This window comes from Podarcis pityusensis (genome assembly GCF_964106645.2).
Source record: "Podarcis pityusensis genome assembly, chromosome: 17".
In the NCBI taxonomy this organism is placed as follows: Eukaryota; Metazoa; Chordata; class Lepidosauria; order Squamata; family Lacertidae; genus Podarcis; species Podarcis pityusensis.
The window spans coordinates 6,916,791-6,941,758 of NC_138042.1; the positions used below are offsets into that span (position 1 = coordinate 6,916,791).

A 24,968-nucleotide genomic window follows, 5' to 3' on the forward strand; every position below is an offset into this window, starting at 1 on the left:
ATGGCTTCAAGTCAAGCCAAAGTCCATGCTGAGGACCATGCCTTTTGGAAGTCTCCATTCATTGCTGGGAGTGTACCTGTCAGGGAACTGCCATCGGAAGGAAGGGAGGTGAAGGGGCTCACACAGGTTGGGAGAGACTCAGCAGCTGAAGAGGGAACCAGTAGGGGGAGAGGAGGTGAGCGGAGGGAAAGTGAGCTGGAGGGATGGCTCAGAGACACTTCCAGCGAAAACAGTGGGGAGGTTTCAGGACCTCCTGTAGGGACACCCACTCCTCGCCGGAAACTGTCACGCAGAGAGTCCAGAAGACGTGTTTCCATTAAGGAGCTTTTATGTTGGAAGCGATTCCGAAAGCAACCACTGTCGGAATCTGCTAGTGACTAGAGGAGCCATGTCTGAGGGGCTCCGTCACAGACAGAGGTTTGTGGACTTGAACAAACTCTGAGGGGATACGATTTTACGCACAAGCAGCTCATCATCCCATCACAGCATTCCGACAGTCTTTGAAAGCAGCTTGTGCAGGAGAAGGCATCATGAGCAACCCAGCCGGAACCGGAGAAGCAGGAGCTGGAGCGGGTCCAAGCCTGGAAGAAAGGTACCGGGTGTTGGAGGTCCAGCTAGCGCTGCAGACGGCGAGGCTTGAGGAGAGGAGGGCTCAGGATGCAGACAAAAAGGGGAAAGCCACCCAGCTCGCCAGAAAGGTACCAGGATTGGTGCAGAAGTTTGGGGGGGAGCCCAAAGACTATCATGGCTTTCGGACAGAGATGCAATATGCCCTCAATCTGCAGTTTGATGAATTCCCTGACGAGGAATCACGAGTGGCTTTCGTGATTGGGCATCTTGAAAAGGGGGCGAGAGACTGGGTTAGACCCCTGATGGCAGAGAATAGTGACGTCCTAAAGGACACGATGAAGTTCTTTCGCGCCATGGATCTGATGTTTTCCAGCGATATTGAACAGGGAGTGGTGCGCAGACAGTTAATGGCTTGCAAACAGGGGAGCCGATCTGTCCGTGAGTACTGGACTGAGTTCACCATGCTGGTTCACAGATTGGGGTGGGACTTATCGGCGGAACCCATTCAAATGCTATTTGAAGAAGGGCTTTCTTCGGCTGTGAAAGACGAACTTTCCCGGGGCCCCAGGGCGGATTCTATGGACCAGCTGACCAAATCTGCGCTGACCATAGGAGCGCGCCAGGAGGCGAGAGCATTGGAGAGGCGGGAAGGGAAGGGGGAACGTTGGAAGGAGTTCCGCATTCCAGACATTCCAGAGCCAACTTTCCCGCCGGCAGAGCCGATGGAAATCGGAACAGCGCGCGCGTGCGCGCAGTTTCAAAGCCCAGTGAGGGGGGGAAAGAAGGAGGGAAAAGGCGCCCGGAAATGCTATCTCTGCCAACAGCCAGGTCACTTTGCCAGAGTCTGCCCCCAGAGGAAGGAATGGCAAGGGATGGTGGGAGCTGTGGAGGGAAGGGAGGAAGAAATACCGGAGCAAGTAAAAGCCAACGCCTGGCTGCCACCGACGGGGCACAGCAGCCAGGCCAAAGAGCAGTGAAAGTGCCCACGCCAGAACCTCCTAAACCCGCCCTAGTGATAGAAGTGGCGCTAGAGCTGCCAAACGGACACCCTCTAAAGATAAAGGCGCTGTTGGACTCAGGCAGCTCCTGCAATTTCATGAGCAAAGAGTTTGCAGCTGAACACCAGATACAGACGATCCCTTTAAGCAACCCCCTGCAGGTGACCACGATCGATGGCAGGGAGCTGTTGGGAGGAGAAGTCAGCTTGCAGACCGTCCCAATGATAATGAAGGTGGCAAGGCACACCGAACTGATAGCGTTTAATGTGGCCACCTTGGGAGGAGCTCCCATTATATTGGGGATGAGCTGGCTAGCGTTACATGATCCGCTGGTGGGCTGGCATCAGAGAGTGGTTTCTTTTGGTTCAGCACATTGCTTAGAACACTGCAAAGAGGGAAAGGGTTTGGCAGGGGCCCAAGCCACCCTAGCAGGGACTGAAGTAACGGAGAACGTGAAGGTACCACGACAATACGCAGATCTCCGCGACGTCTTCAGCGAAAGGGAAGCTGACCAACTACCCCCGCATAGACCCTTTGACTGTCAAATCAATTTACTCCCTGGGGTATCGCCTGTCAGACAAGGGATTGGCCATGGATCCCGGCAAGGTCCAGGCGGTGCTGGAATGGAAAACACCCAAAACAAGGAAGGATGTGCAGAGGTTCCTAGGATTTGGGAACTTCTATCGTAAGTTCATCCGAAACTTTGCCCACCTGACGGCGCCCATTACGGACTGTCTCAGCAGTAAGAAGAAGTTCGTTTGGACTGAGGAGGCGGAGCGAGCATTTGAGGAACTAAAAAGGGCCTTCGCCTCGGAAGGACAACTCCTGCATGTGGATTTACAAAAACCGATGAGAGTGGAAACTGACGCATCAGACAGAGCGATTGGGGCGGTGCTTCTGCAGACAGGGAAGGAGGAGTCAGAGTGGAGACCGTGTGCCTTTTTTTCGCGAAAGCTGAACAAATCCGAGAGGAACTACACGGTGTATGACCGAGAACTACTCGCCATTCATGAGGCGTTCCGGAGATGGAGGCACCTGCTAATTGGCGCACAACATAAGGTGCAAGTGTGCACTGACCACAAGAACCTAGAGTATTGGAGGACGGCACGAGTGCTCAACCAACGGCAAGTGAGATGGGCCCAGGAGTTCTCCAAATTTAACTTTGAGATTTGTTACGTGCCAGGCCCAGAGAACATTAGGGCGGACGCTCTCTCTCGCAAACCTGAATATTTGGAGGGGGAGGGAGCACCCGAAGAGAGACATGTCATTCCAGAGGACCGCTGGGTGTGTGGGGCGGCATTGGTGGGACAAAGAGAACTGGTAGAGGAAACAGAGAATGATGAATACGCCCAGAATAAGCTCAGAGGTCTTAGGGGTGAGGGAGAGGAACCAGGGGGTTTCGAGGAAAGAAATGGAGCTTTGTATTACAAAGGGGCACTGTATATCCCTGAAGGAGACTTAAGGGGGAGGGTACTCAAGCAGTTGCACGACAGCCCCACGGCGGGGCATTTTGGGCAACACAAAACCATGTGGTTGGTCACCAGGGAATTTTGGTGGCCTAAGGTGAGGGAAGATGTACGGGAGTATGTAAGAGGGTGCGAGCAATGCCAGCGAGCCAAAGGGGAGAGGCGGGCGCCGGCGGGGCTATTAGAACCCTTACCAACCCCAGAACGACCTTGGGAGGCAGTGTCGATAGATTTTATGACTGATCTGCCGAAGTCCAAGGGGAAAACAGCCATCATGGTGGTGGTAGACCTACTAACAAAGATGTGCCACTTTGTAGCCTGCTCGCATGCAGTCACGGCGGAAGAGACAGCGAAGTTATTTGTAGAACACATTTTTAGGTTGCACGGGGTGCCATTGAGGGTGGTCTCAGACCGAGGAAAACAATTTACTTCCAGGTTCTGGAGGAAGCTCATGAGCTTACTGCAGGTGGAGGTCAACTTTTCGACTGCCCGGCACCCTGAAACCAATGGGCAGGCGGAAAGAGCAAACGGTGTCCTCCAGCAATACCTGAGGTGTTATGTCAATGACAGAGAGAATGACTGGGTAGAAAAGTTGGTGCTGGCGGAATTTGCCTACAACAATGCCGAGAATGTGTCCACAGGGATGAGCCCCTTCTTGGCTAATTATGGGTGTCATCCCAGGGCTTTCCCAGGGGGAGAAGGGGAGAGATGGAGCGTCCCGGCAGCCGAGCATTTTGTAGAAGAAATGGAAGCAATCCATCGTCAGCTCCAACTCAACTTAGAAAGGGCGAAGGAAGAATACAAGAGGCAGGCAGACAAGAACCGAAGGGAAGGTGAAACCATAAGGGTGGGAGATAGGGTGTGGCTGTCAACCCAAGGGTTGCCGTTCAAAGGAGGTTGTAAGAAATTAAGACCCAGGAGATTGGGTCCCTTTGAGGTCATTCAACAGGTCAACCCAGTGGCTTTCAGGCTCCGGTTACCCAACCACATGAAACTGCACCCAGTATTTCACAGGTCGTTACTGTCACCGTATGAGGGGGGACGAGAAGGGATGGCCACTCGGGGACCGGTCATAGAAGAAAGAGAATGCAGCAGCCACGTGGCAGAAATCCTCGACGCCAGGTGGAAGGGGGATCAGGTGGAGTATTTGGTAGCGTGGGAAGGAGAACCGGAGTCAGAAAACACTTGGGTAATGGCAGAAGATATCAATGACGAGGTATTGATAGAAACATTCCATCAAAGGTTCCCAAGGAAACCTCAGCCTGTGGAGAGGTTCCGGAGGGAATACTTTGGGACCACCGATGAGGAGGAGGAGTTGGAAGGATTCCCGGACTCGGAAGGGGAAGGGGAGATGGACTCTGAGGAGGAGGAGTACTTCGAGACCAGGAACCGCAACAGGTGGAGAGAAGTGTTCGAGACATCGGAAGATGAAGGAAGTTCATTCCGGGGTTTTGCCTCCTCACCGCCCGTAGAGGAGGGGGCGAGAGGGGGTGAAGGGGGCCCTGGAGGGGAGGTGGATGTCAGGGAACTGCCATCGGAAGGAAGGGAGGTGAAGGGGCTCACACAGGTTGGGAGAGACTCAGCAGCTGAAGAGGGAACCAGTAGGGGGAGAGGAGGTGAGCGGAGGGAAAGTGAGCTGGAGGGATGGCTCAGAGACACTTCCAGCGAAAACAGTGGGGAGGTTTCAGGACCTCCTGTAGGGACACCCACTCCTCGCCGGAAACTGTCACGCAGAGAGTCCAGAAGACGTGTTTCCGTTAAGGAGCTTTTATGTTGGAAGCGATTCCGAAAGCAACCACTGTCGGAATCTGCTAGTGACTAGAGGAGCCATGTCTGAGGGGCTCCGTCACAGACAGAGGTTTGTGGACTTGAACAAACTCTGAGGGGATACGATTTTACGCACAAGCAGCTCATCATCCCATCACAGTACCTGTGTGAATATTGAAATTACTAAGAGATGATGGGTGGAATTCAACATAACACTTAGTTGGGTTTGCGCATGGGGAATGAGGTCGGCTCATGGAACCGGACGTCTCGCTCCCCCGTGAAGCCCCTAAACCTCTTCTGAGAGTTCCCTCAACCCTCCGGAGCTGAATGCAGGGGGCACAGGGGAGGAGGAGCAGTGGCGGACTTTGGGGTCTCAAACGTCAGCGGTGCCACGTGTGACTCCAAAATGACTCCGCCTCTCACCTTCCATTCTGCAGTGGCACCTTGGTTTTAGGACAGCTTAGTTTATGAACAACTTGGAAATAGAACGCTGCAAACTCGAAAGTAGGTGTTCCAGTTTGTGAACTTTGCCTTGGAAGCTGAACATGTTCCGCTTCCTGTTGAATGTGTTCCATTTGTAAATTGAGTCCCCAGCTGCTAATCAGAGGCTTCCTGTTGAGTCTGTCGGCTGTTGAGTCCCGAGCACCCACCATAGCTGTCAACGTTTTCCTTTTTTTAAGGGAAATTCCCTTATTCCGGATAGGATTCCTCGCAAGAAAAGGGAAAAGTTGACAGCTATGGCACCCATGCAACACAGAGGTGATATTTGGAGCTTTTGTTTTTGCTATTTTTGCATTTTTGTTTTTGTGGCTTTTTCGTTTTTTTGACTGTAACTTGTTATTTGTTTTATGGGACTGACTTGTGGCTTGTGACTTTGTTTTTGTGGCTGTGGCTTGTGACTTCATTTTTGTGAGTTGTTTTTGTGGCTGTGTGGACCCAGTTCAGCTACTGATTGATTGTGTGGCTGCAGAAATGGATAAAAGCCCCCCCCCCATTCAAACAATGAGTGCACATCAGTGCACATAAGAATTTATTTTTTTTATCATCTACAATATTGTCTTACTTATTTTATAGTACAGTACATCGTCTCATTAGATAGTAAAATTCATGTTAAATTGCTGTTTTAGGGGTTGTTTGTAAAAGTCTGGAATGGATTAATCCATTTTGCATTGCTTTCTATGGGAAAATGCGCCTTGGTTTTAGAATGCTTTGGTTTTGGAACAGACTTCCGGAACAGATTAAGTTTGGGAACCAAGGTACCACTGTACATTATAGTTATGGTGGCTGCTGTGGCTCCACACACTCCCCTAAACCTGCCTCTGGAGGGGGAACTCCTATTGTACAAGCAGACCATATTCTATGCATGCAACAAGTTAGCTGAATCACACCTTTTACATGTGTGTTTGTGTGTGTGTACACTTGCTAGAGCGTTAATGATATGTTACAAAGTTGTGCTTAAAGAAGCACAACAGAAGCTGCACAATTTATTGCATTTAAATGAGTATTCATGTGTTTCTACATATACCTTTTAGGAAGGGTTTTTCTATAGATTCAAGTTCTCTCTCCCCCCCCCTCCGCCCCCACCTGGAGATATTCCACTGCTGGAGGAATTGGGCTCGAGTATGAGCACACTACTGGAAACTGAATAAGGATTGGAACCAAGAATGCAGATTTGCATGATGTTGATTCACAGGGTTAGTTCTGACTTTATGTCTAAAGCACCTACTTCAAAAAGTGCTACCAGGTGCTGTGTTTGAATGTCTTGTGATGGAGAGCCTGTGGCAATTTCTGCCAATGATACTGTGTCCTCAGGGATTGCTGGCTTGAGAGCATCCTCGTTCCATCAAAATCCCTATGTTGAAAACTTAAAGAGAGGAAAGATTAAGCTCAGTATTTATCCTAACATGTAAAATTTCCACTTTTATGGAGGTTTTGGAAGGGGGGGTTCTTTCCTGCACAGAGTGCCCCCACACATATGCAACAATTGTGCAGAGGACTGTACCACATCCCCTCAGTCCTGAATGTCTGCAACAGCTACTTTATTGCTATGCCAAAAACAGTCCTTTTTAAAGTGTTACTTGTTTTTATTTTCATGCACTTCTCTGCTATCCTTACTGATTGCTTTTCTTTTACAGTATTTTTATTTCAAATTGTATGCAAGTCAAAAATATATTAAAAAAAATAAAAATAAACTGTATGCAAGTCATACAATTGCATAAAGCAGTGGTTCCCAATTAGCGAAGTACTGCTGACCCCCGGTTTTTCAAAAGCCAAGCCATGGGCCCCCTGCTTTTGAAAATGTTGATATCTCTCTGGTACTTTTTGATATGTGAATGGTGCCACCATACCCTCCAACATATTCTCCACACATTCTTCCCAACTGTGTTCCCACACAAGAGCACAGCGTCCCAAAATGTGTGTGTTTTGGCACCATGATCTTGTGCATTTTGGGACACCATGATCTCCTGCGAGAGTAAAAAAGGTAAAGGGACCCCTGACCGTTAGGTCCAGTCGTGGCCGACTCTGGGGTTGCGGCGCTCATCTCGCTTTATTGGCCAAAAGAGCCAGCGTACAGCTTCCGGGTCATGTGGCCAGGATGACTAAGCCGCTTCTGGCGAACCAGAGCAGCACACCTAAACGCCATTTACCTTCCCGCCGGAGCAGTACCTATTTATCTACTTGCACTTTGACATGCTTTCGAACTGCTAGGTGGGCAGGAGCAGGGACCGAGCAATAGGAGCTCACACCATCACAGGGATTCGAACTGCCGACCTTCTAATCGGCAAGTGGTTTAACCCACAGCACCACCCACGTCCCACAGCGCCACCCGTGCCACCCTGCGAGAGTAAGGTCCCGAAAAACAAGATGTCCTGGACAGTTGACAGACGTGCCACAGATCCCCTGGGAACCACTGGCATAAAGCAAGTCACACAATAATCCCAAAACAAAATCCAGCCAACAGGTTGAAAAGGAGCTTGCCTGATCAGCTTTTGCTCCAATTGCCGTGGAAGCAGGCAGTGTGGTACAGGTACAAAGATGAACTAGCTTGGCCATCATTATGCAGCAACCATTATGGCTGGAAGCTGATGCCCTTCATTGTGTTCCTTGCTCAGGCAAACAAATCAGGTGATTGACTTTCCATGGGTAAATTTTTGCAGTTTTTGCATGCCAGTCAGTGCTCATTCTGCATTTAGAAGGTTGCAGTGGCAGGGAGAACTGCAGTTCTGCTTTAGGTGAGTGAGTCATATGACTATTTCTCTTTATTGTAATTGACGTTTCCATAGTGCTTTAGATGGTTCAAAGCACTTCAGAAACACAATAACCCTGTAAGGTTAGGGTCAGTATCATTAAGACCCTTACTGCAGAGTAGAGGCTGCTGAAGCCCAGAGAGATTTGCTCATAATGAGCTCATGGCAGAGGCAGGGTCTTCCTTATTATTCTTTTATTCTTTGTTAAATTTGTATACCACCCTTCATCCAAAGATCATAGGGTGGTTCACAACATCAAAATTAAAAAATGAGAACACAAAATACATAATAAAAACAAAAACAAACTAATAACCCCCCTCCCACAAACACATTTATTAGGTTGCAGAATATAAAACCACCCAAAGGCCTGGTTCGAGAGAAATATATTTGCCTGGTGCCTTAGGATATGGAGCGAAGGCACCAGGTGAGCTTCCCTGGGAAGAGCATTCCACAGATGGGGAGCCACCGCAGAAAAGGCCCGTTCTTGTGTAGGAGGCACACAAAGAAGGGCTTCAGATGATGATTGCAGGGTCATTATTCATAGCTCTCTTTTTTTAGCCACTATAATACAGCATGAACATGGCCACCTGGTGTCCTGCTTCTGAGCATGGACTTGATGTATGTTTCCAGATATTTTCCTAAGTTGTACTGGGAATGCTTACTACTCTTCAGAGCAAAGGAGCTTGTTTTGAGCAAAAACGCCACATTCACAGTTTTTCCAGATTTTGGCATTAATGTAGTCTGCTGTTTATGGCTAGTGAAATCAGCTTCATCCTAGGCCTGCATACCCATGGATGGTCTTAGGCATTTACGCAGCCAGGGACAATGGGCACCATTTGCAGAAGAGTTAGTAAGTGGATATACTTTATGGAAGACAATCTTACTCAGCTATGAGTGATCGCCAAAGAAGAAGAAGAAGAAATACTTTTTACACCATCAAAGTGTACAAATATGTCCATCAGTGCAAGACATCGTTCACCCGTATGGTGAGAGCACCTACGATAGGCAGGTATTTGCACACAGCCAAATATGTGTGCACACAACCCACACCCATATGCAGATCAGCAGCACTTGCAGCATGCGCTCATGCACACACTGCCACTTAATACAGCGCCGCCCCCTCACACCTCCCCCTCCTCTCCCTGCCCTTCCCCGCATTCTCTCCCTCCCTCTGTCTTCCCCTCCATTCCAGTCCTCCTTTCTTCTTCAAAAGGGAAGGCTCACCACAGACCTCCCCCCCTCCACTCTTGGCTCCAGTGGGGGCTCAGAAGGTCCTCTGCAGCATATACCACCCCCAGCCTCGCCACCATGACCCCCCTGGGGGATGATGTCTGAGTCCCTGTGGACAGCGCTCTCCAATTTCTCTATGCCCGATTTCCTTGAGAGCAGCATGTTTCGCCGTACAAAAAGGTACAGAGAAAGGAAGCTTAATTTAGTCTGCATCCCTCCATCTTTTCTCCCCCTTCTCCGTAGCCCCTCCCCATCAGCATTCTGTCCCCCTCTGCTCCCATTCCTCCATCCTTCCTTCCTTCATCCCTATCATTCTTCCTCTCTCCTCTGTCTCCTGTATCTCTTGCTCCACTCCCCCCCCCCACTTCGCTGGTTTGCAAGGGAGAAGGGGGGAAAAGAGCTTGTGTATTATCATCTTCCTTTCTCTCTAACACCCCCCCCCCCGCATTGTGGCCAGGCAGCCAGGACTCTCCAAGGAGGTGTCTCCTGGGGAGGGAGGGAGGGGGTTGCAGTGGCTGGCAGGGTTGTGGCGCAGTTGGGGGAGGGGAAAGAAAGATTCACAAAGACTAGGATGCCATGGCAACTGCCAAGGACATGAGCTGTATATGAACTGGCAGCACTGCCTATGACAAATGGTTGGTCTGCCTGTCTTTCTAGTTGTCCGTCTCCCTCTGGCTCCATGGATGCCCCCCCCACCTCGGTTCTTCTGGGTCACTCAGCCTGGACAAGCTTGTGGCTGCTGGGTGGGCAGATGGAGGAGCTGGGGGTGTGGGTGGGTGGATGGGGATGGGGACTGTCGGATGCAGCGAGCAAATGGAGATGGATAGGAGGGGGCTGAGCCTTAGTGGATGGAAGGAAGATGCACAGGGCGAGAGAACTGCGTGTCTGAGTGCACTCCAGAAGGATGGTGTTGTGGGTGTCTATCTATATTTGCCGCAGGAAAGTTAGGTGGGAAGGGGATGAGTGGGAATAAATGGAAAGATCTATGGCTGGGCTCTGGCATTCTGTTCCTCTTCCTGAAGATGCTCACGCCTGTGAATTTTTCAAGTTCCTGCATGCCTAGCTGCCACTTCTAGCACCTAGGAATTTTAAATGCATTCTAGCCCTAGGAGTGATTGTGTGAAAAGTGATCTAGATTACACTAATTCCCCACCCCCTTTACCCATCCATCATAGCAGTTGAGTACGGAATGTATAGCAATAACACCCCCATCCTTTGCTTAAATTCTCCCTGCCATTGCCCTCCATTCCCATAATGCCTCAATATACACCATTGCTTCTCTGTTATTTATCTTTGCGATCTGTTCAGCTGCAGGGCAATGCTTTTATAACTGCATATAACAGAGAGACATAAAGACGTGTCCACCGTCAGTCAGGTGGGGTTGTGGCCGTTAAGCTAAGTCCACCCTGCTGTCTCAGCTTATCAGATGTGGGTTCTCCTACAAGACTAGCTCAGTTTGTGGTGTTTGAGTCTGCATGTGTGCAGTCTACATCTGTTCATTTGAACATCAGTAATTGGAAGTGTGTGAGTTTGCAGTGAAAGAGCTGAGTTGGGGAGAGAGAAATACAGGGGAATCACAGACACGTGTGTGTGTGTGTGTGTGTGTGTGTGTGTGTGTTTACTTGTTTACATAGGACGTAGAGAGCAGAGCTCTGTCATTCTGTGTGGTTGAACAATGGTGTAGGAACTTCAGACCAGAAGCCAGGTGGCTTACTATAATTCCTTGTGCCAAATTGCAGTGCTAGAAGATGCCTTGATGTGTTGCAAGTTTGCAGTGGGCTCTCTCCCAGAACTCAGAATCCCCGGGAGACTCAGACAATATTCCCTATGAAAGAAGGGAGTCTGTTGAGCTTCACAGTAGGCAGATGGTGACAGGTCCTCTGCCCTATTGCTCCACCTATAGGAAAGATGTATTTTCAAACTATCAGGAATAAGCTTATATCCCATACTTGTGGATTAGCTAAAACGGATATTTCTTTCTCACATTTTATCCTGGGAGCTCTGGGCAGCATATACAAGGAGAATCCCATTTTATCTTTAAAAAGCCCTGCAAACGTGGGTTAGGCTGAGAAATCGATAGATAGATAGAGACTGGTTCAAGGTCACCCAGGATGTATTATTGTTTTTTAAGGATTTGTCTTTGCAAAGCATTTCCAGAAAATGGATCCCACTGCTTTCCAAATACTAGATGTGGTTTTGGAAAAGATCGGCTGCTGCCTTGGGTAGAGAAAAGGGGAACAGCTAAGAGTGCATACTAAGGAACAGCCTAGACATGACCAGGGGTAGCCATGTTTGTTGTTCATATGTCTGCCTCGTTCCTGTACGCTGTGGAATTGAAACGTGTTTGCTCTTCTAACATGGAAAGGGATGCTTGGTGAGAAGAGAAGAGCCCTTTGAGAAGCAACTACCATGTGTTTCATTTCCCCAGGCCCTTTCCCCTCAGCCCAGACTATGGAGCAATGGCTTGCAGGCAGTGTTAGAAACTCAGCTGTGAAAGCTAGGAGCTAAATGGCACCTTAAACCTAGGTAATGGGCACAACAATGGAATGTCTAGGCACTTTTTTTCATAACAAGAATACAGAGCTGAAAATGAATCAGCTGCAGCTAAAATATTATGTTCATTTTTCACATGGTCTAATCCTTCCCCTGCCCACCCCCACTAATATTCTTAAGAGGGTCTCTTCTCTGGTCTTCAGAGTGTAGCTAGAAGTGGGGAGGCAGAAAAACGTCCTCCTTTCCTTCCACTCTGCAGTTTTAATCCAAAATCTTGGGCTCAGGAGTGCGCCCAGGGCTCAGAAACCGTTAGCGCTAATGAAATTCCCGGTCGCAAAATGCGCCTAGAACAATGGGAGTTTCGAATGCAGCTTGCAGGGAGGCTAGGAAGGGAGTGGTTGGGCTTAGCTCTCCTTCCTTGTCTGACTCTTCTAAGGTCAGAAGCTGATCCCACCAACTGCAGAACGTTTTGTACATGCATGGGGTGACACGAGAAGAAAGAAACGGCTGCCCCTGTTGTATCTAACATGGCTTTCAAGACTTTTAGGATTAGGAATAGACTTGTATGATCTTTCCACTTCCTTGCCACGGTCCTCTGGGACGTAGATCAAATCTTTCACCCCAAACATCGCACCAGTCCTGGCTAAAAAGCTTATTTCAGGGGTGGGGACCTGTGGTCCTCCAGATAGTTGCTGGACTCTTAACTTCCATTGTCCCAGAACCCAGAAAGGCTGAGGCTGATGGGGTTGGAGGTCAGTGACATCTGGAGGGTCCCCCATCACTGTCATATATCATTGTTAATATGGGAGATCTATGGTCCTTTCTGTGTGGTAACGCTTGTTCTAAGCTGTCATGCAAATGAACCTTCACATCTGAAACGTTCTTGTGCAGTTCATGAGATGGCGTTGGACTAGGATCATGGAGACCTGACGTCAAGTACCACCTCTGTTGTAGTTTGGTCTTTGGCAACTGAGTCGCAAACCCAGAGCATTACCCAATCTTACAATTTCCGTTCCAGATATGCAAGAGAAAGATTTCCCCAAAAGAGGAGGAGTCAGCTCTGTTGCACTTCTATCTTAGGTGTTCTGCTGTTTATTTGTTTACATATGCCCTGCTTTTTGGAGTAACATCTTACGAGACTAGCTTACAAAATTCAAAAGCAAGAAAAACCTCACATAAATCAGTAAAGCCAATAAAGTATCACAGGTAAATCACATTTAAAAGCACAGCTGAAAGGCCTTCTTAAAATTCATGCTGAAAATATTACTCAGAGTAGGCGCACTGAGACTGGCAGAATCCGAGACCAGGGAGAAGAGTCGGTGAAAGAAGACTGGAAGAAATTTAAAGACTATTTACAGAAATATTGTAAAATTAAGGAATCTTAGAAGGATGTTGGATAGAAACTAAGAGGTTTTTAGCTGTAATGCTTTAAGAGATATGAAAAAAGGTTTACAATTGGGTAAAAGTTTAATGGTAAGGATTTGCTGAACTAACAAACTGAACTGGAATACAAAAAAGGGAGGTATGAGGAGGTCCAGGGAAATAAGTGTAGGGAAGATAGGTTTGGAAAATTAATGTCTTTTTAACTGTTTTATTCTGTATGTTTCTTTTTTCTTTTTTACTTTTTTGTTATATTCTAAAACTTTACTCTTTTTTTGTATTTTGTATTTTGTGTATTTTTTGAAACTTTAATAAATATCATTAAAAAAAAAAAAACAGAGTAGGCGCACTGAGATTAATGAACATGACTAAGTTAGATCCATTAATTTCAATAGGCCTGCTCTAAGTAAAACTTAATTGAATGCTAGCACATCCAGATTAAAGCTAATCATAAAGGCCTTCTTAAATGCAAATGTTATCAACGCATGCTTAGAGGGGTCTGGGTGGGAGGTTTGCCTGTTTTCCATTGCATTGGTGCAGAAAAGGCCCTGCCAAACTAGTTTGGGTCCACAGGAGACCAGAGAGCAGGGTGTGGTATGAAAAGCTCAAAACCTGCATAGGCTCATGTAGGCAGATATGATCCTTTAAATACGGGTAAGGCTTGTAAAAGTAGCCCCAGGTTGGCTGCTTCAGGGATGAGAAGCTGCCCAGAGTGGCTGGGGAAACCCAGCCAGATGGGTGGGATATAAATATTAAAATTATTGTTATTATTATTAGAATGCCCAGGAATTGAGAACCCACTTTCCCCCTGGGTTCTGCAGCCAAAAAATGAGGATTGTTCATTCATTCATTCAGGCATTGCTTTCAGCTTCAGAGATGTGAGGTGAGGAAAAACAGAAAAATTCAAAGGGAGGGGAATGCTATTTATTTATTTTTAAATGTTAATAATATTGTAATGGTATTTAATACCTGGTACCTTTATTGCCAACTTTGGGAAAATGTGGGGCGTAGTGAAGGGTTGTTTTTTTACTCCTGCAATTGAGTTCTTGGTGTGATGTTGGTGCTTCTTGGACTGCCTATAAGTGTCTGAAAATTAATCTTTGATTGTTATTGTGATATGTAGGAAGATTAGAGGAGAATGTATTTCAGGGAGCATAACCGGAGTACATAATAAAGACTAGCTTCCCTGTTAACCACCCTGTTGCATTCACAATGAGGGAGAATAAGGGGTGCATTTATTTATGCTTTTCAATGTATTGCTGCATGCAACCCCAAGTGGTGTGAGATTCCAGATGTTCCAGGTGTTTACCCAGTGTTCATGTTTCCTTTTGGAAAGAGGCACAGCAGAGACTATGGTGTCTTTATGATAAATGGTTTATTTACACATGTACTACCTGAGCCTATAGGGACGCGGGTGGCGCTGTGGTCTAAACCACAGAGCCTATGGCTTGCTGATCAGAAGGTCGGCGGTTCGAATCCCCGCAACGGGGTGAGCTCCCGTTGCTCAGTCCCAGCTCCTGCCAACCTAGCAGTTCAAAAGCACGTCAAAGAGCAAGTAGATAAATAGGTACCGCTTTGGCGGGATGGTAAACGGTGTTTCTGTGCGCTGCTCTGGTTCGCCAGAAGCGGCTTAGTCATGCTGGCCACATGACCTGGAAGCTGTACGCCGGCCCCCTCGGCCAATAAAGTGAAATGAGCGCCGCAACCCCAGAGTCATCCGCGACTGGACCTAACGGTTAAAGGTACCTTTACCTTTACTACCTGAGCCTACAATGGAGGGGTTCGCAGCATCAGAATCCAGCACGGCTGTCTCTCTCTGCTTGCTGCTTTGCCTCTGGTCCATATCCCTGCAACTCAGCTCTGGACACTGGCTTTGTCCTTTTAACTAACTGCAAACTGGGGGAACAGCCCCACCCATTTGTAGTCTCACACAGAGCCTCTTTCATTTGTTTCCTTTAATGACCCATTACCCAGGCTATCGCCTCAACACAGGAAGGTAGCCTATCTTAATATTTGCTCAATCCAGGGATCAGAAGGATATCGCATACAGCCAACTTCCCCCCCCCCCAAAAAAAACCTCATAACAGTGTGCTTGAAGTGTAATAGAGATTTTCATTTGTGTTGGCAATTGTGAACTTTCACCTGAGGAATGATACTGATTCTGGATGGATTAATGCAAAAGGTAGTGATGTGATTTTTGTTGCTATTGAGCGAGGGTGTATGGAGTGTTATGGGAAGGTTAGTACCTCTGGTGGGGGACACATTGTCCTCCTTTTGGATTGTTTGACCATCTTTGGTCCCCACCCTACAATCAGCTCTCACCTATGGCATCTACCTGTCAGCATGTGACAGTGGCCACATCCCGGGAACATCTTCGACTGGCCAGCTAAACCAGGTGCCAATGGGTCTTGTTGTGAATATTTCCATGGCCTTCTGAGGTTTGGTGAGCTGGAAGGCAGCACAGGGCCCTCTTGGTCATGGCCCCCTGGTTGGTAAATCCCTTTTCTAGTGATGCCCAACTGCTTCCCTCTATTAAGGCTTTCAAGTGAGCCATAAGAGCTAGCTCATCTAGGAGAGGGAAAACTCTGAGCCTGTACCTCTGCTGCCTTGTGGGATATCTTCGGAAGAAGAAAGGCTTCGGAGTAAACCCTACAGAAATCCAGAGTGGAGTCCCTAAGGTGGTTGGATGGCTCCCTGTACGCCTTCTTCAAGCAGCTCCTGCAGCAAAGCTGGTGCCAAACATATTGCTTTGCTTTCCTTTGGATCACATCAGTGAGGCTGAAAGGGGATTCTTGTCATCTGGGCAGCCCAGGACCTCTGTACACACTGCCTAAGCTTGCACCCCGGAGAGGTTACTTCAGTGCTGTTAACGCAGCAAAAGCAACGCAGGAGGAAGCAGTTACAAGTTACCAGTCTCTGCAGCCACAGCAGGTGCTGTGATTCTCTAGTGCAGGCCCCCTCAAACTTGGCCCTCCAGATGTTTTTGGCCTGCAACTCCCATGATCCCTAGCTAGCAGGACCAGTGGTCAGGGATGATGGGAACTGTAGTCTCCAAACATCTGGAGGGCCAAGGTTGAGGAAGCCTGCTCTAGTGGTTTGACTTCACCCCTGATGGCGCACTCCATTGTCTCTCGAGACAGACAGATGCCCTGCTCAGGAGTCACTACACAAGTGTGAGCTGGACAGGGAACCATCGCCAGCTTAGTCCTGTGCCCTGGTTGTACTAGGTTGTCCTCAGGGCTGCTTGCAGAGAGCTCTCTGCCACATCAGGAGTCCTAGCCGAGTCTTGAGGGTCCAGCCTAGAGACTTGTTTCCCTTTTGCACAGCCTCACTTAGGGCTTCTCGGTTTAGGCTTGTTACCTGATTGTGACGTGCGTTTTGTGAACGAGCCATCATGCATCAGACACCTAAGGTGAGCCTTTCATATCACCTCACACACAATGCTCCTTGTTTCAATGGAAACAGTTGTGAGTCATGGAGTGACAGAACTCAAACAATGATTCATGTATGTGTGTCCCAGCTGTAAATAGAGCCTCACAGTTAGGAGTCATGTCAGAGCGACCTACTCTCTTTTCTGCCCGGGGAGAGGGGGCTATGTGTATATTATATATTTAATTATTTATCCTTTGCCATTTATATGGTGCCCCCTAAAATAAACTATCTAGGCCTGATACAGAAAAATAAAACACAGCAATTATACAATGGTACATTCAAAATCCACAACAAGCCTAAAAATCCAACCAGCGTAAAAGCATACAAGGAATAATCATAAGGCCGACACACAGATACACACAAGTGCAATACTGGAGCAGAAAAGCTGAAATCACAATCAAATGCAGGAGCTAAAAGCCATCAACCACGCCACAGAGATTTAAAAAACAAGATATTAAAAGGGGAGGGAGGGGGGAGGAGGAGAAAGGTGGTCAGATATTATTATTATTTTATTTTTTAAAAAAAACCCCAAAAACGGCTCAATAAAGTGAGGTGTGTGGCTGGGGTCAAAGGAGGGTTTCTTAAGGCAGGCAGGAAATGAAACTGCCTATGAGGAGCCTTTCTGGAGAGAATTAGGGGGGAAATGCATTTTTTAAAAGGACTTTTTATGGATCAGATTGGATCAACTTAAACAAAGTTTATATACCTCTTGATTGTGAAGAAAAAGAAAAGCAAAAGACCCAAACACCTCTGAGTGCTTTACAAAAAATATAACAAAAAATAATAAATTAGAATAATTTTTTATTTATACCCTGCCCTTCCTGGTTCAGAAAACTGGGCTCAGGCCGGCTAACAACAAATTCAAAACACTTAATTGTAGAAGCAGCATAAAATACAGTATAAAAACATGAATAACAATAAAATTCAAAGTTCAAGAATCAGTTTGGGGAAAATCCATCTAATAAGCATTAGATATTCACCAGGGCTAGCTGGCTGAATTAGTCCTACTTGGGCCGGTGAGGATGCGAGGGGAGAATTAGCTGTGGGGTCTCAGAGCGGGTAATCGTCATAAAAGGGGAGGGGGAGGGAAGAAAAGGGAAATAAAAGATCAGGCTGTATTCAAATTAAAGGCCAGGTGGAATAGCTTTGTCTTACAGGCCCAACAGAAGGAGGTTAAATCCTGAAGGACCCTAGTCTCGTGGGACAGAGCATTCCACCAGGTCGGAGCCATCACTGAAAAGGCCCTGGCCCTGGTGGCGGACCTCCTTAGGGCCCGGGACCTCTAAACTATGGTTATTCATGGACCTTAAGGTCCTCTGCGGGGCATACCAGGAGAGGCGGTCCCGTAAAAATGAGGGCCCTAAGGAAGTTAGTAGGTGTTACAAACACATTCCAGAAATAAAAGGAAAAGATTAAAAATCAACAGTAGCTAAGAGAATCTCTGCCTCTTCCCCACGCCCTCTGAGCATGCTGGAGAGATTGGTGGAAATCATGGCTGGCTGTCAAGACAAAAATCTATATAGCCCTGATGGTGACTCAGTCCTTTTAATAATAATCAGAAGTGACAAGGCTCTTCTTCTCAGCCCAGTCAGGGGGCACATGGAAAAGGCCACAGCCCTAAAGACAGTGACTGTACCAGATTGGGTCTGGTATGGAGGAGGATATGCTAGGATGTGTATGAATGAGACAGGCCTGGCTTGGGTTGTAGGTGGGCCTCAGATGAGGGAATCAGACAGAACTGTATGTAATTCAAGATGTAAAAAAAAATCACTGGGTTGTAAGGTGGAAATGTTGCGTGGCCACAGAAGTGTGCAAAGTGAGTTTATAGTTGCCACACATGAACTGGTCAGGGTTGTGAACACCCCATGCCTTTTCAAAGCACACACAGGCAATTCTGTGCCAGGGTTATGCAAATTCTGCTCCTAGAAAGGTAGGGGTGTAATAATTTTTTTTATTGTAATAAGAATATGAAAATTAAGCAACATTGCTTATATTTGATTAATTTGCATAACTCTGCACCTGTTAATCAGGGATGCGGAAAGCAAGACAAGACATTAAAAGCTCCATTCTCTGATCAACTGAAATATTATTAGGTTAGCCCTCTGATTTTTATTATTCATCAGGTGAGGCTTGCACTATTTCACATGTAACTTCACGGTCATGAGGGCTAGAAACTTTTTTAAAAGTGCATGGGTTGGGTTTGGTTTTGAAATCAGATTGTAAAAATCTCACTTCATAAATAAAAGGGATGTCTCTAGGTTTCATGGTTGTAAGAGAAATACAAATGTTAGTAAGTGTCAGAAGATATTTCTGTGGACCTCTTTCCCATAGGTCTTGAAAGAGAAGAGGGTTATTCACTGTACCCGTTCTCTTGCCATCATTTAGCTGAATTCCCATTTTCTTTTGCACACCAATTCCATCCTCCACTGTATGCATTCCTTCTAAATTCTTTTTACCATCATCAACTGGCAAAAGTGTTGTATTTTTGCAAATAGTTTTTTGGGGGGGGATTTGTAGAGGGGGTCTACAAAGGTGAGGTCCAATATTTATGAAAAGGTCCTGCTACATTTGCTTGCTCAGATGAAAGATTGATCTTTTTTAATGAAATTTATTGCCCAGTGGAAAACCTGAGTCTCAGAATGTGTCAGGATCCTTTCATAAACATTGGTTTGCAACGTTCTGGCTTTAGTTCTTATTTTTATATCAAAACTGGGGTGATTGGGATGGATTGTGCAGTTTGACTGCCCCCACTGATAATGTCCCTACTTGCTCAGACTTACCAGACTCATGGGGTGGGGGTACAAGAAGGGTAACTATTCTGGCCTGAGAAATTTGCATCTCACTTGCTATTTCAGATGGTCTAAGCCCTTGCTTGCCATCCTTTAATTATTCTTATTCCCCTAGTAGCAGAACGCTTGATAGTAAAGGGGAGGTGGATAGGCCTCCAGAATGACAGCAGGACAGAGTTTTTATACTTTTTAGTGCGTTTTTCAGGGGGTACTCAAAGGTATGCAGTACCCGCAACCTCTTTTTGTTGTTGCTAAAAAGTGTGGCACTTACTGTAACAACATCATGGTAAGTACAAGCACCTATTTTTCTAGGGGAGGAAAGCACTGAATGGGGGTATATAATGTCAGGGGTGAACGAAGGCTAACCGACACCTGCAGAGGGGCAAACCGCTGGCTGCACATGTGTTGCGCCGCTATGTACGATGCATGCGTGATGTCGCTACGTAGGGCGTGTGCTTGGTGTCACTACGTACGGCACATGTGCGGCGTTGCTACGTATGGCGCATGCGTGCAACACCATGCATGCGTTGTACGTAGCGGTTTGCCGCCAGCGCCTGAGTGCCGTACGGACCCTGGTGGGATCCTCTGCTCGCGGCTGCAGCTGCGAATGGAGGATCCTCCACATGCGGCTGTGGCAGCACAATGGCTGCTCACACCACCGTGCCCGGGGACGGCAGGGTGCCTTCTTGTCACCCCCCCAGACATGGCACCCGGGGCGCACCGCCCCCCTTGCGACGCCACTGTATAATGTCATGGTGTGAATTCTCCTGACCTTGCTCTCCTCCTCCAGAATACTCTGAACAGGCTCATCCCTTCTTCAATTAACATGTTTGTGCCGCATAAGTGTGTTAGTCTTTAAAAGGCCACACAACTCTGGGCTGCATCAATAGGAGTATAGCATCTAGAGCAAGGGAAGTAATAGTGCCACTGTATTCTGCTCTGGTCAGACCTCACCTGGAGTACTGTGTCCAGTTCTGGGCACCACAGTTCAAGAAGGACATTGACAAACTGGAACGTGTCCAGAGGAGGGCAACCAAAATGGTCAAAGGCCTGGAAACGATGCCTTATGAGGAACGGCTAAGGGAGCTGGGCATGTTTAGCCTGGAGAAGAGGAGGTTAAGGGGTGATATGATAGCCATGTTCAAATATATAAAAGGATGTCACATAGAGGAGGGAGAAAGGTTGTTTTCTGCTGCTCCAGAGAAGCGGACACGGAGCAATGGATCCAAACTACAAGAAAGAAGATTCCACCTAAACATTAGGAAGAACTTCCTGACAGTAAGAGCTGTTCGACAGTGGAATTTGCTGCCAAGGAGTGTGGTGGAGTCTCCTTCTTTGGAGGTCTTTAAGCAGAGGCTTGACAACCATATGTCAGGAGTGCTCTGATGGTGTTTCCTGCTTGGCAGGGGGTTGGACTCGATGGCCCTTGTGGTCTCTTCCAACTCTATGATTCCAACTCTATGATTCTATGATTAACTCTTTGAGAACTGAGTGTCAGAGAGGGGATAGCATGATGGATCACTCTGGGGGGTATATGGTGGTACGTACTTTAGTATCCTGTTGGTACACAATAAACGACACGCCCTCAAAGTTATCTCTTGTTTAGAAGTGCTGTTTATCCTAGGCGCATGTGTGAGTTTTGCGTCTCTCCAGAGCCCACCTTGGGAACTTTCTATAGCTTTTGTGATGGGAGGGTTGGGACACTTGGCTCTCTTTCAGTTGTGCATGTTGGGCTTTCCGTATGAATGTTTCAAGAAGATAAGAGCCTTGGAGGTGCCTTTCTTCTGGCTCAGATGATTGCTAATTCAAACTTGTTCAGTTGCAACTCTGAGCCTTAGCATGCAATGGACAGAAGGGGCACTGCACAACACGCAAGCCATTGTTGGCAGGCCATAAGCTACTGTGCAGCCTGAGAAACTGACAGCGATATAAACCTGGGCAAACATCCAGCCCTGTGCAGTTAGTAACCTATACCATAGTGTTTGTACAGCACTGAAGACTAGCTGGCAAAATAAGGTTAACAGCCAGCCAGCTGCACCTGGGAGCTGCATGGCATTTCAACACAGCCTTGTCAAGGCACACATCTGAACGGTGTTAGGGCTACTCCAATTTACTTTATAATGCCTAAACGTTATGGCAGAGTTTCTTTTCTTGAACTGCTTAGGTTGTGGAATGACTTGCCTTACCTCAGCTCATCACTGAGTTCACCTCACTTATCTGAGGACTAGTTATGGCTTAATAAACATGGAAAGGTGTGGATACCCTGCCAATGAACCCTTTGTGAGAATGTTAAGGCTTGGGGGAGAAAGAAGGCTGTAAATCACACCTAGAAATGCTACTTAATTCTTGATTAGGAAAACTGGCTCCACCCTTCTATTAAGTATGACTCGTAGTTCCATGCAAATAGCAGTTAATTAACACCACCAATGCCCTATAGGGACGTGGGTGGTGTTGTGGGTTAAACGACAGAGCCTAGGACTTGCCGATCAGAAGGTCGGCGGTTCGAATCCCCGCAACGGGGTGAGCTCTCGTTGCTCGATCCCTGCTCCTGCCAACCTAGCAGTTCGAAAGCACGTCAAAGTGCAAGTAGATAAATAGGTACTGCTCCGGGGGGAAGGTAAACGGCATTTCCGTGCGCTGCTCTGGTTCGCCAGAAGCGGCTTAGTCATCCTGGCCACATGACCCAGAAGCTGTACGCCGGCTTCCTCGGCCAATAAAGTGAGATGAGCGCCGCAACCCCAGAGTCGGTCACAACTGGACCTAATGGTCAGGGGTCCCTTTACCTTTAATGCCCTCTTTGTCACCTTCCAGAGGAAAAAAGAGCTGAGTATTATGTGATCGTAGCAAGCAAGAGTGGATCCAGGATTTCTGAATTTCAATATTGAGTTAAAGCTTGTATACGTTTATGAGAAAGACGGAGAATGCAGGCACAGTAAGGCCTCAGTTGGGAGGCAGGTCTTGTAGCAAAAGAGCTCAGTTTGGTAGTTCTGCTTTTGGATCACACTCTAGATAAGCCCACCCACATTTGTAGTGGAGTTCTGTTGCCTCTAGGTAGACACTTTTCCCACACTGAACCAATACTCCTGCTTTTCACACCTTCTCATAAGGGATTTGTAGCTCAGTTATTTATTAGAGCTAATAGTTGTATGCAGAATGCCTCGGTCATTGGCCTGAGCGACTTCAGCTAAATGGATCTCAGTCTGCTTGAGATATTGGAGAGATGCTGCCAGTCTCAACAGGCAGTTCTGGACCAGGAAGACCAGCGGTTTGACCCAGTAATAAGGGAGCTCCATGGCACAAGGTGAGCCAATGATTAAGTGGGAAATGGGGTTTCCTGGCCAGCTCTTCTTTGGGAAAGGACTACAGAAGGTAACCTGCTACCATTTTGGAGTAGCCAACCAAGCTGAAAAGAGAATTCATTGGCCAAGCTTTCTAACTGCAGCCTTTCAAGGCAAACCACATAGTGACATGAGCTGCAGCCTGGTCTGGCATCTTTCATCCACACACCCCCTGATCTAGGCCTGTCTTCTTTCCCTCTCCTTCTTTCCTCCCCTTTGTACAGTTGCCGAACCAGTAACAGAAAGAGCCTGATCCTGACAAGTACATCGCCGACGCTGCCGCGGCCTCACTCTCCACTCCCAGGTCATATTGGTGAGTTAAGCCCTTGACCTGCCCCATCCTTCTTTCAGGAGTTCCACCCTGGGTGTGCCTTATCCAACACTACACGGTGGGTCACAAACAGAAGATGGCCCCTTGTCTTGCTGCCCCTGCTCAGGCAGTGGCCTTCAAACAAGGCTGGCTAGACTGGCTTTGACAAAGCACACCTTGGAGTCGAGTAGTAATTGCTCATACCCAGGACTAATAAGTTGCCCTTGGTTCCTTCTGAGGACACAGTAAAGTCCTTCATTTTTTAATCTACCCTCGTTTTGTTTTGTTTTAATGTGGGTTCCTTCGCATTGCTACAGCTGGATAGGATTAGATAGACATAGTCTTGTGTTATACCTGTTTGTCATAACATGCCAGGATGCCTACAGAAATATTGAGAGAATTTTCATCTAAAATCCATGTCCACCTCACCCAGTTTCCATCCTGTCAGCCTTGCCATACATTTAGCAATAAGTATTACGTTGACTCCAAAGCAATCATATTACTTTGATTTAGAATCAATGTTGTCTTTGTGGGTTCATCCATCTTCTAGTCAGCCTTTGCATCTGAACTGTAATTTTCCCCCTGATTTCTTTGCTCATCTTTCCATGCATCCCAGGCCATCTGTCTATTATTCTGGCCACATATATAGCAGCACCTTCTCGTCTGTCCATCTTACTAACTATCCCTGCCATTGTCTGTCCATCTGTCTGACTTCAAATCTTTTCCTCTGACTATCTACCCAGCCATTTGACACTTGATCATTAATCCCCCATTGTCTGTCTGTCACTTGTCTTATTTGTTTATTCACCCATCCAGCATTCTATTTCTTGGCCTCTTTCTGTCTTCTGTTTTCATATTCCTCTGCATCACCTCCCATGGCTTGTGGCTGGAGTCACTATGGCAACCTTTCTCATTATGGCAGGCTCTGAATATGAATATGAATATGCTGGCTCCTTGAGTGAGACAGGGTTAAGAATTCGATTTGATCCTCTGGCAGTCTCATGAGGCAATGTGTTGATTTCCCTTTTGTGTCTTCTTTTCCTGCCCTGCCCACAGGTAGCAGCCCTCTGGACAGCCCTCGGAACTTTTCCCCCAATACACCAGCCCACTTTTCCTTCGCTTCCTCCCGCAGGTAAGAGCAGTCCCTCATTCTTTGGGGCTCTGATGTCCAATGGCTTTTGGGAATCGCCACTGCAAACCCGGACTCCTTCACTGACCACTGCTGTGTCCATACAGGGGTGTTGCACAATGAGCAGTCCACTTTTTACGTATGCACCTGGGTGCAACAGTGTCCACAGATGTCATTTAAATTTTCTGCCTCTGAGTCCTAAACCAGTGTTTTGCATCTACACTAGTTGCGAGTATCCTTGTGGTCCCCACTTCCCTCAGTTATTATATACACACCCTACATTAACATTTACTTAAGGTTGGCATGAGCACAGATAGTTATAGATATAGTTATAGATATAGATATAACCAGGGATGCAGGTGGCACTGTGGCGTAAACCACTGAGCCTCTTGGGCTTGCTGATCAGAAGGTCAGCGGTTCGAATCCCTGCGACGGGGTGAGCTCCTGTTGCTCTGTCCCAGCTCCTGCCAACCTAGCAGTTCGAAAGCACATCAAAGTGCAAGTAGATAAATAGGTACTGCTGCAGCGGGAAGATAAACAGCATTTCCATGCGCTTTGGTTTCCGTTACAGTGTCCCGTTGCACCAGAAGCGGTTTAGTCCTGCTGGCCACATGACCCTGAAAACTGTATGTGGACAAACGCTGGGTCCCTCAGCCTGAAAGCGAGATGAGCGCTGCAGCCCCATAGTCGCCTTTGACTGGACTTAACTGTCCAGGGGTCCTTTACCATACTTTTTTACCTACACATATAACCACACCTTAAAAAAACAACACCAGAAAATAGTCAAGAACTAAGGTTTACCAGCATATTTTGCAATG

General features: G+C 47.3%; 1 protein-coding gene across 5 annotated transcripts in view; it reads left to right on the top strand.

Annotated features, from left to right (window-relative positions):
• Positions 1-24,968, top strand: part of MAST1 (microtubule associated serine/threonine kinase 1) — a 96,839-nt gene that overhangs the window by 29,754 nt on the left and 42,117 nt on the right. For 2 of the 5 annotated variants that reach the window (XM_080988042.1, XM_080988043.1), the window contains exons 1-3: positions 9,191-9,459; positions 22,936-23,024; positions 24,078-24,153. In XM_080988042.1, coding sequence (XP_080844168.1) covers positions 9,374-9,459; positions 22,936-23,024; positions 24,078-24,153 — 251 coding nt within the window. In that variant the 5' untranslated portion in view covers positions 9,191-9,373. Of the gene's footprint in view, positions 1-9,190; positions 9,460-22,935; positions 23,025-24,077; positions 24,154-24,968 lie in introns of those variants that run through there. The other 3 variants (XM_080988044.1, XM_080988046.1, XM_080988045.1) reach the window with 2 other exon arrangements.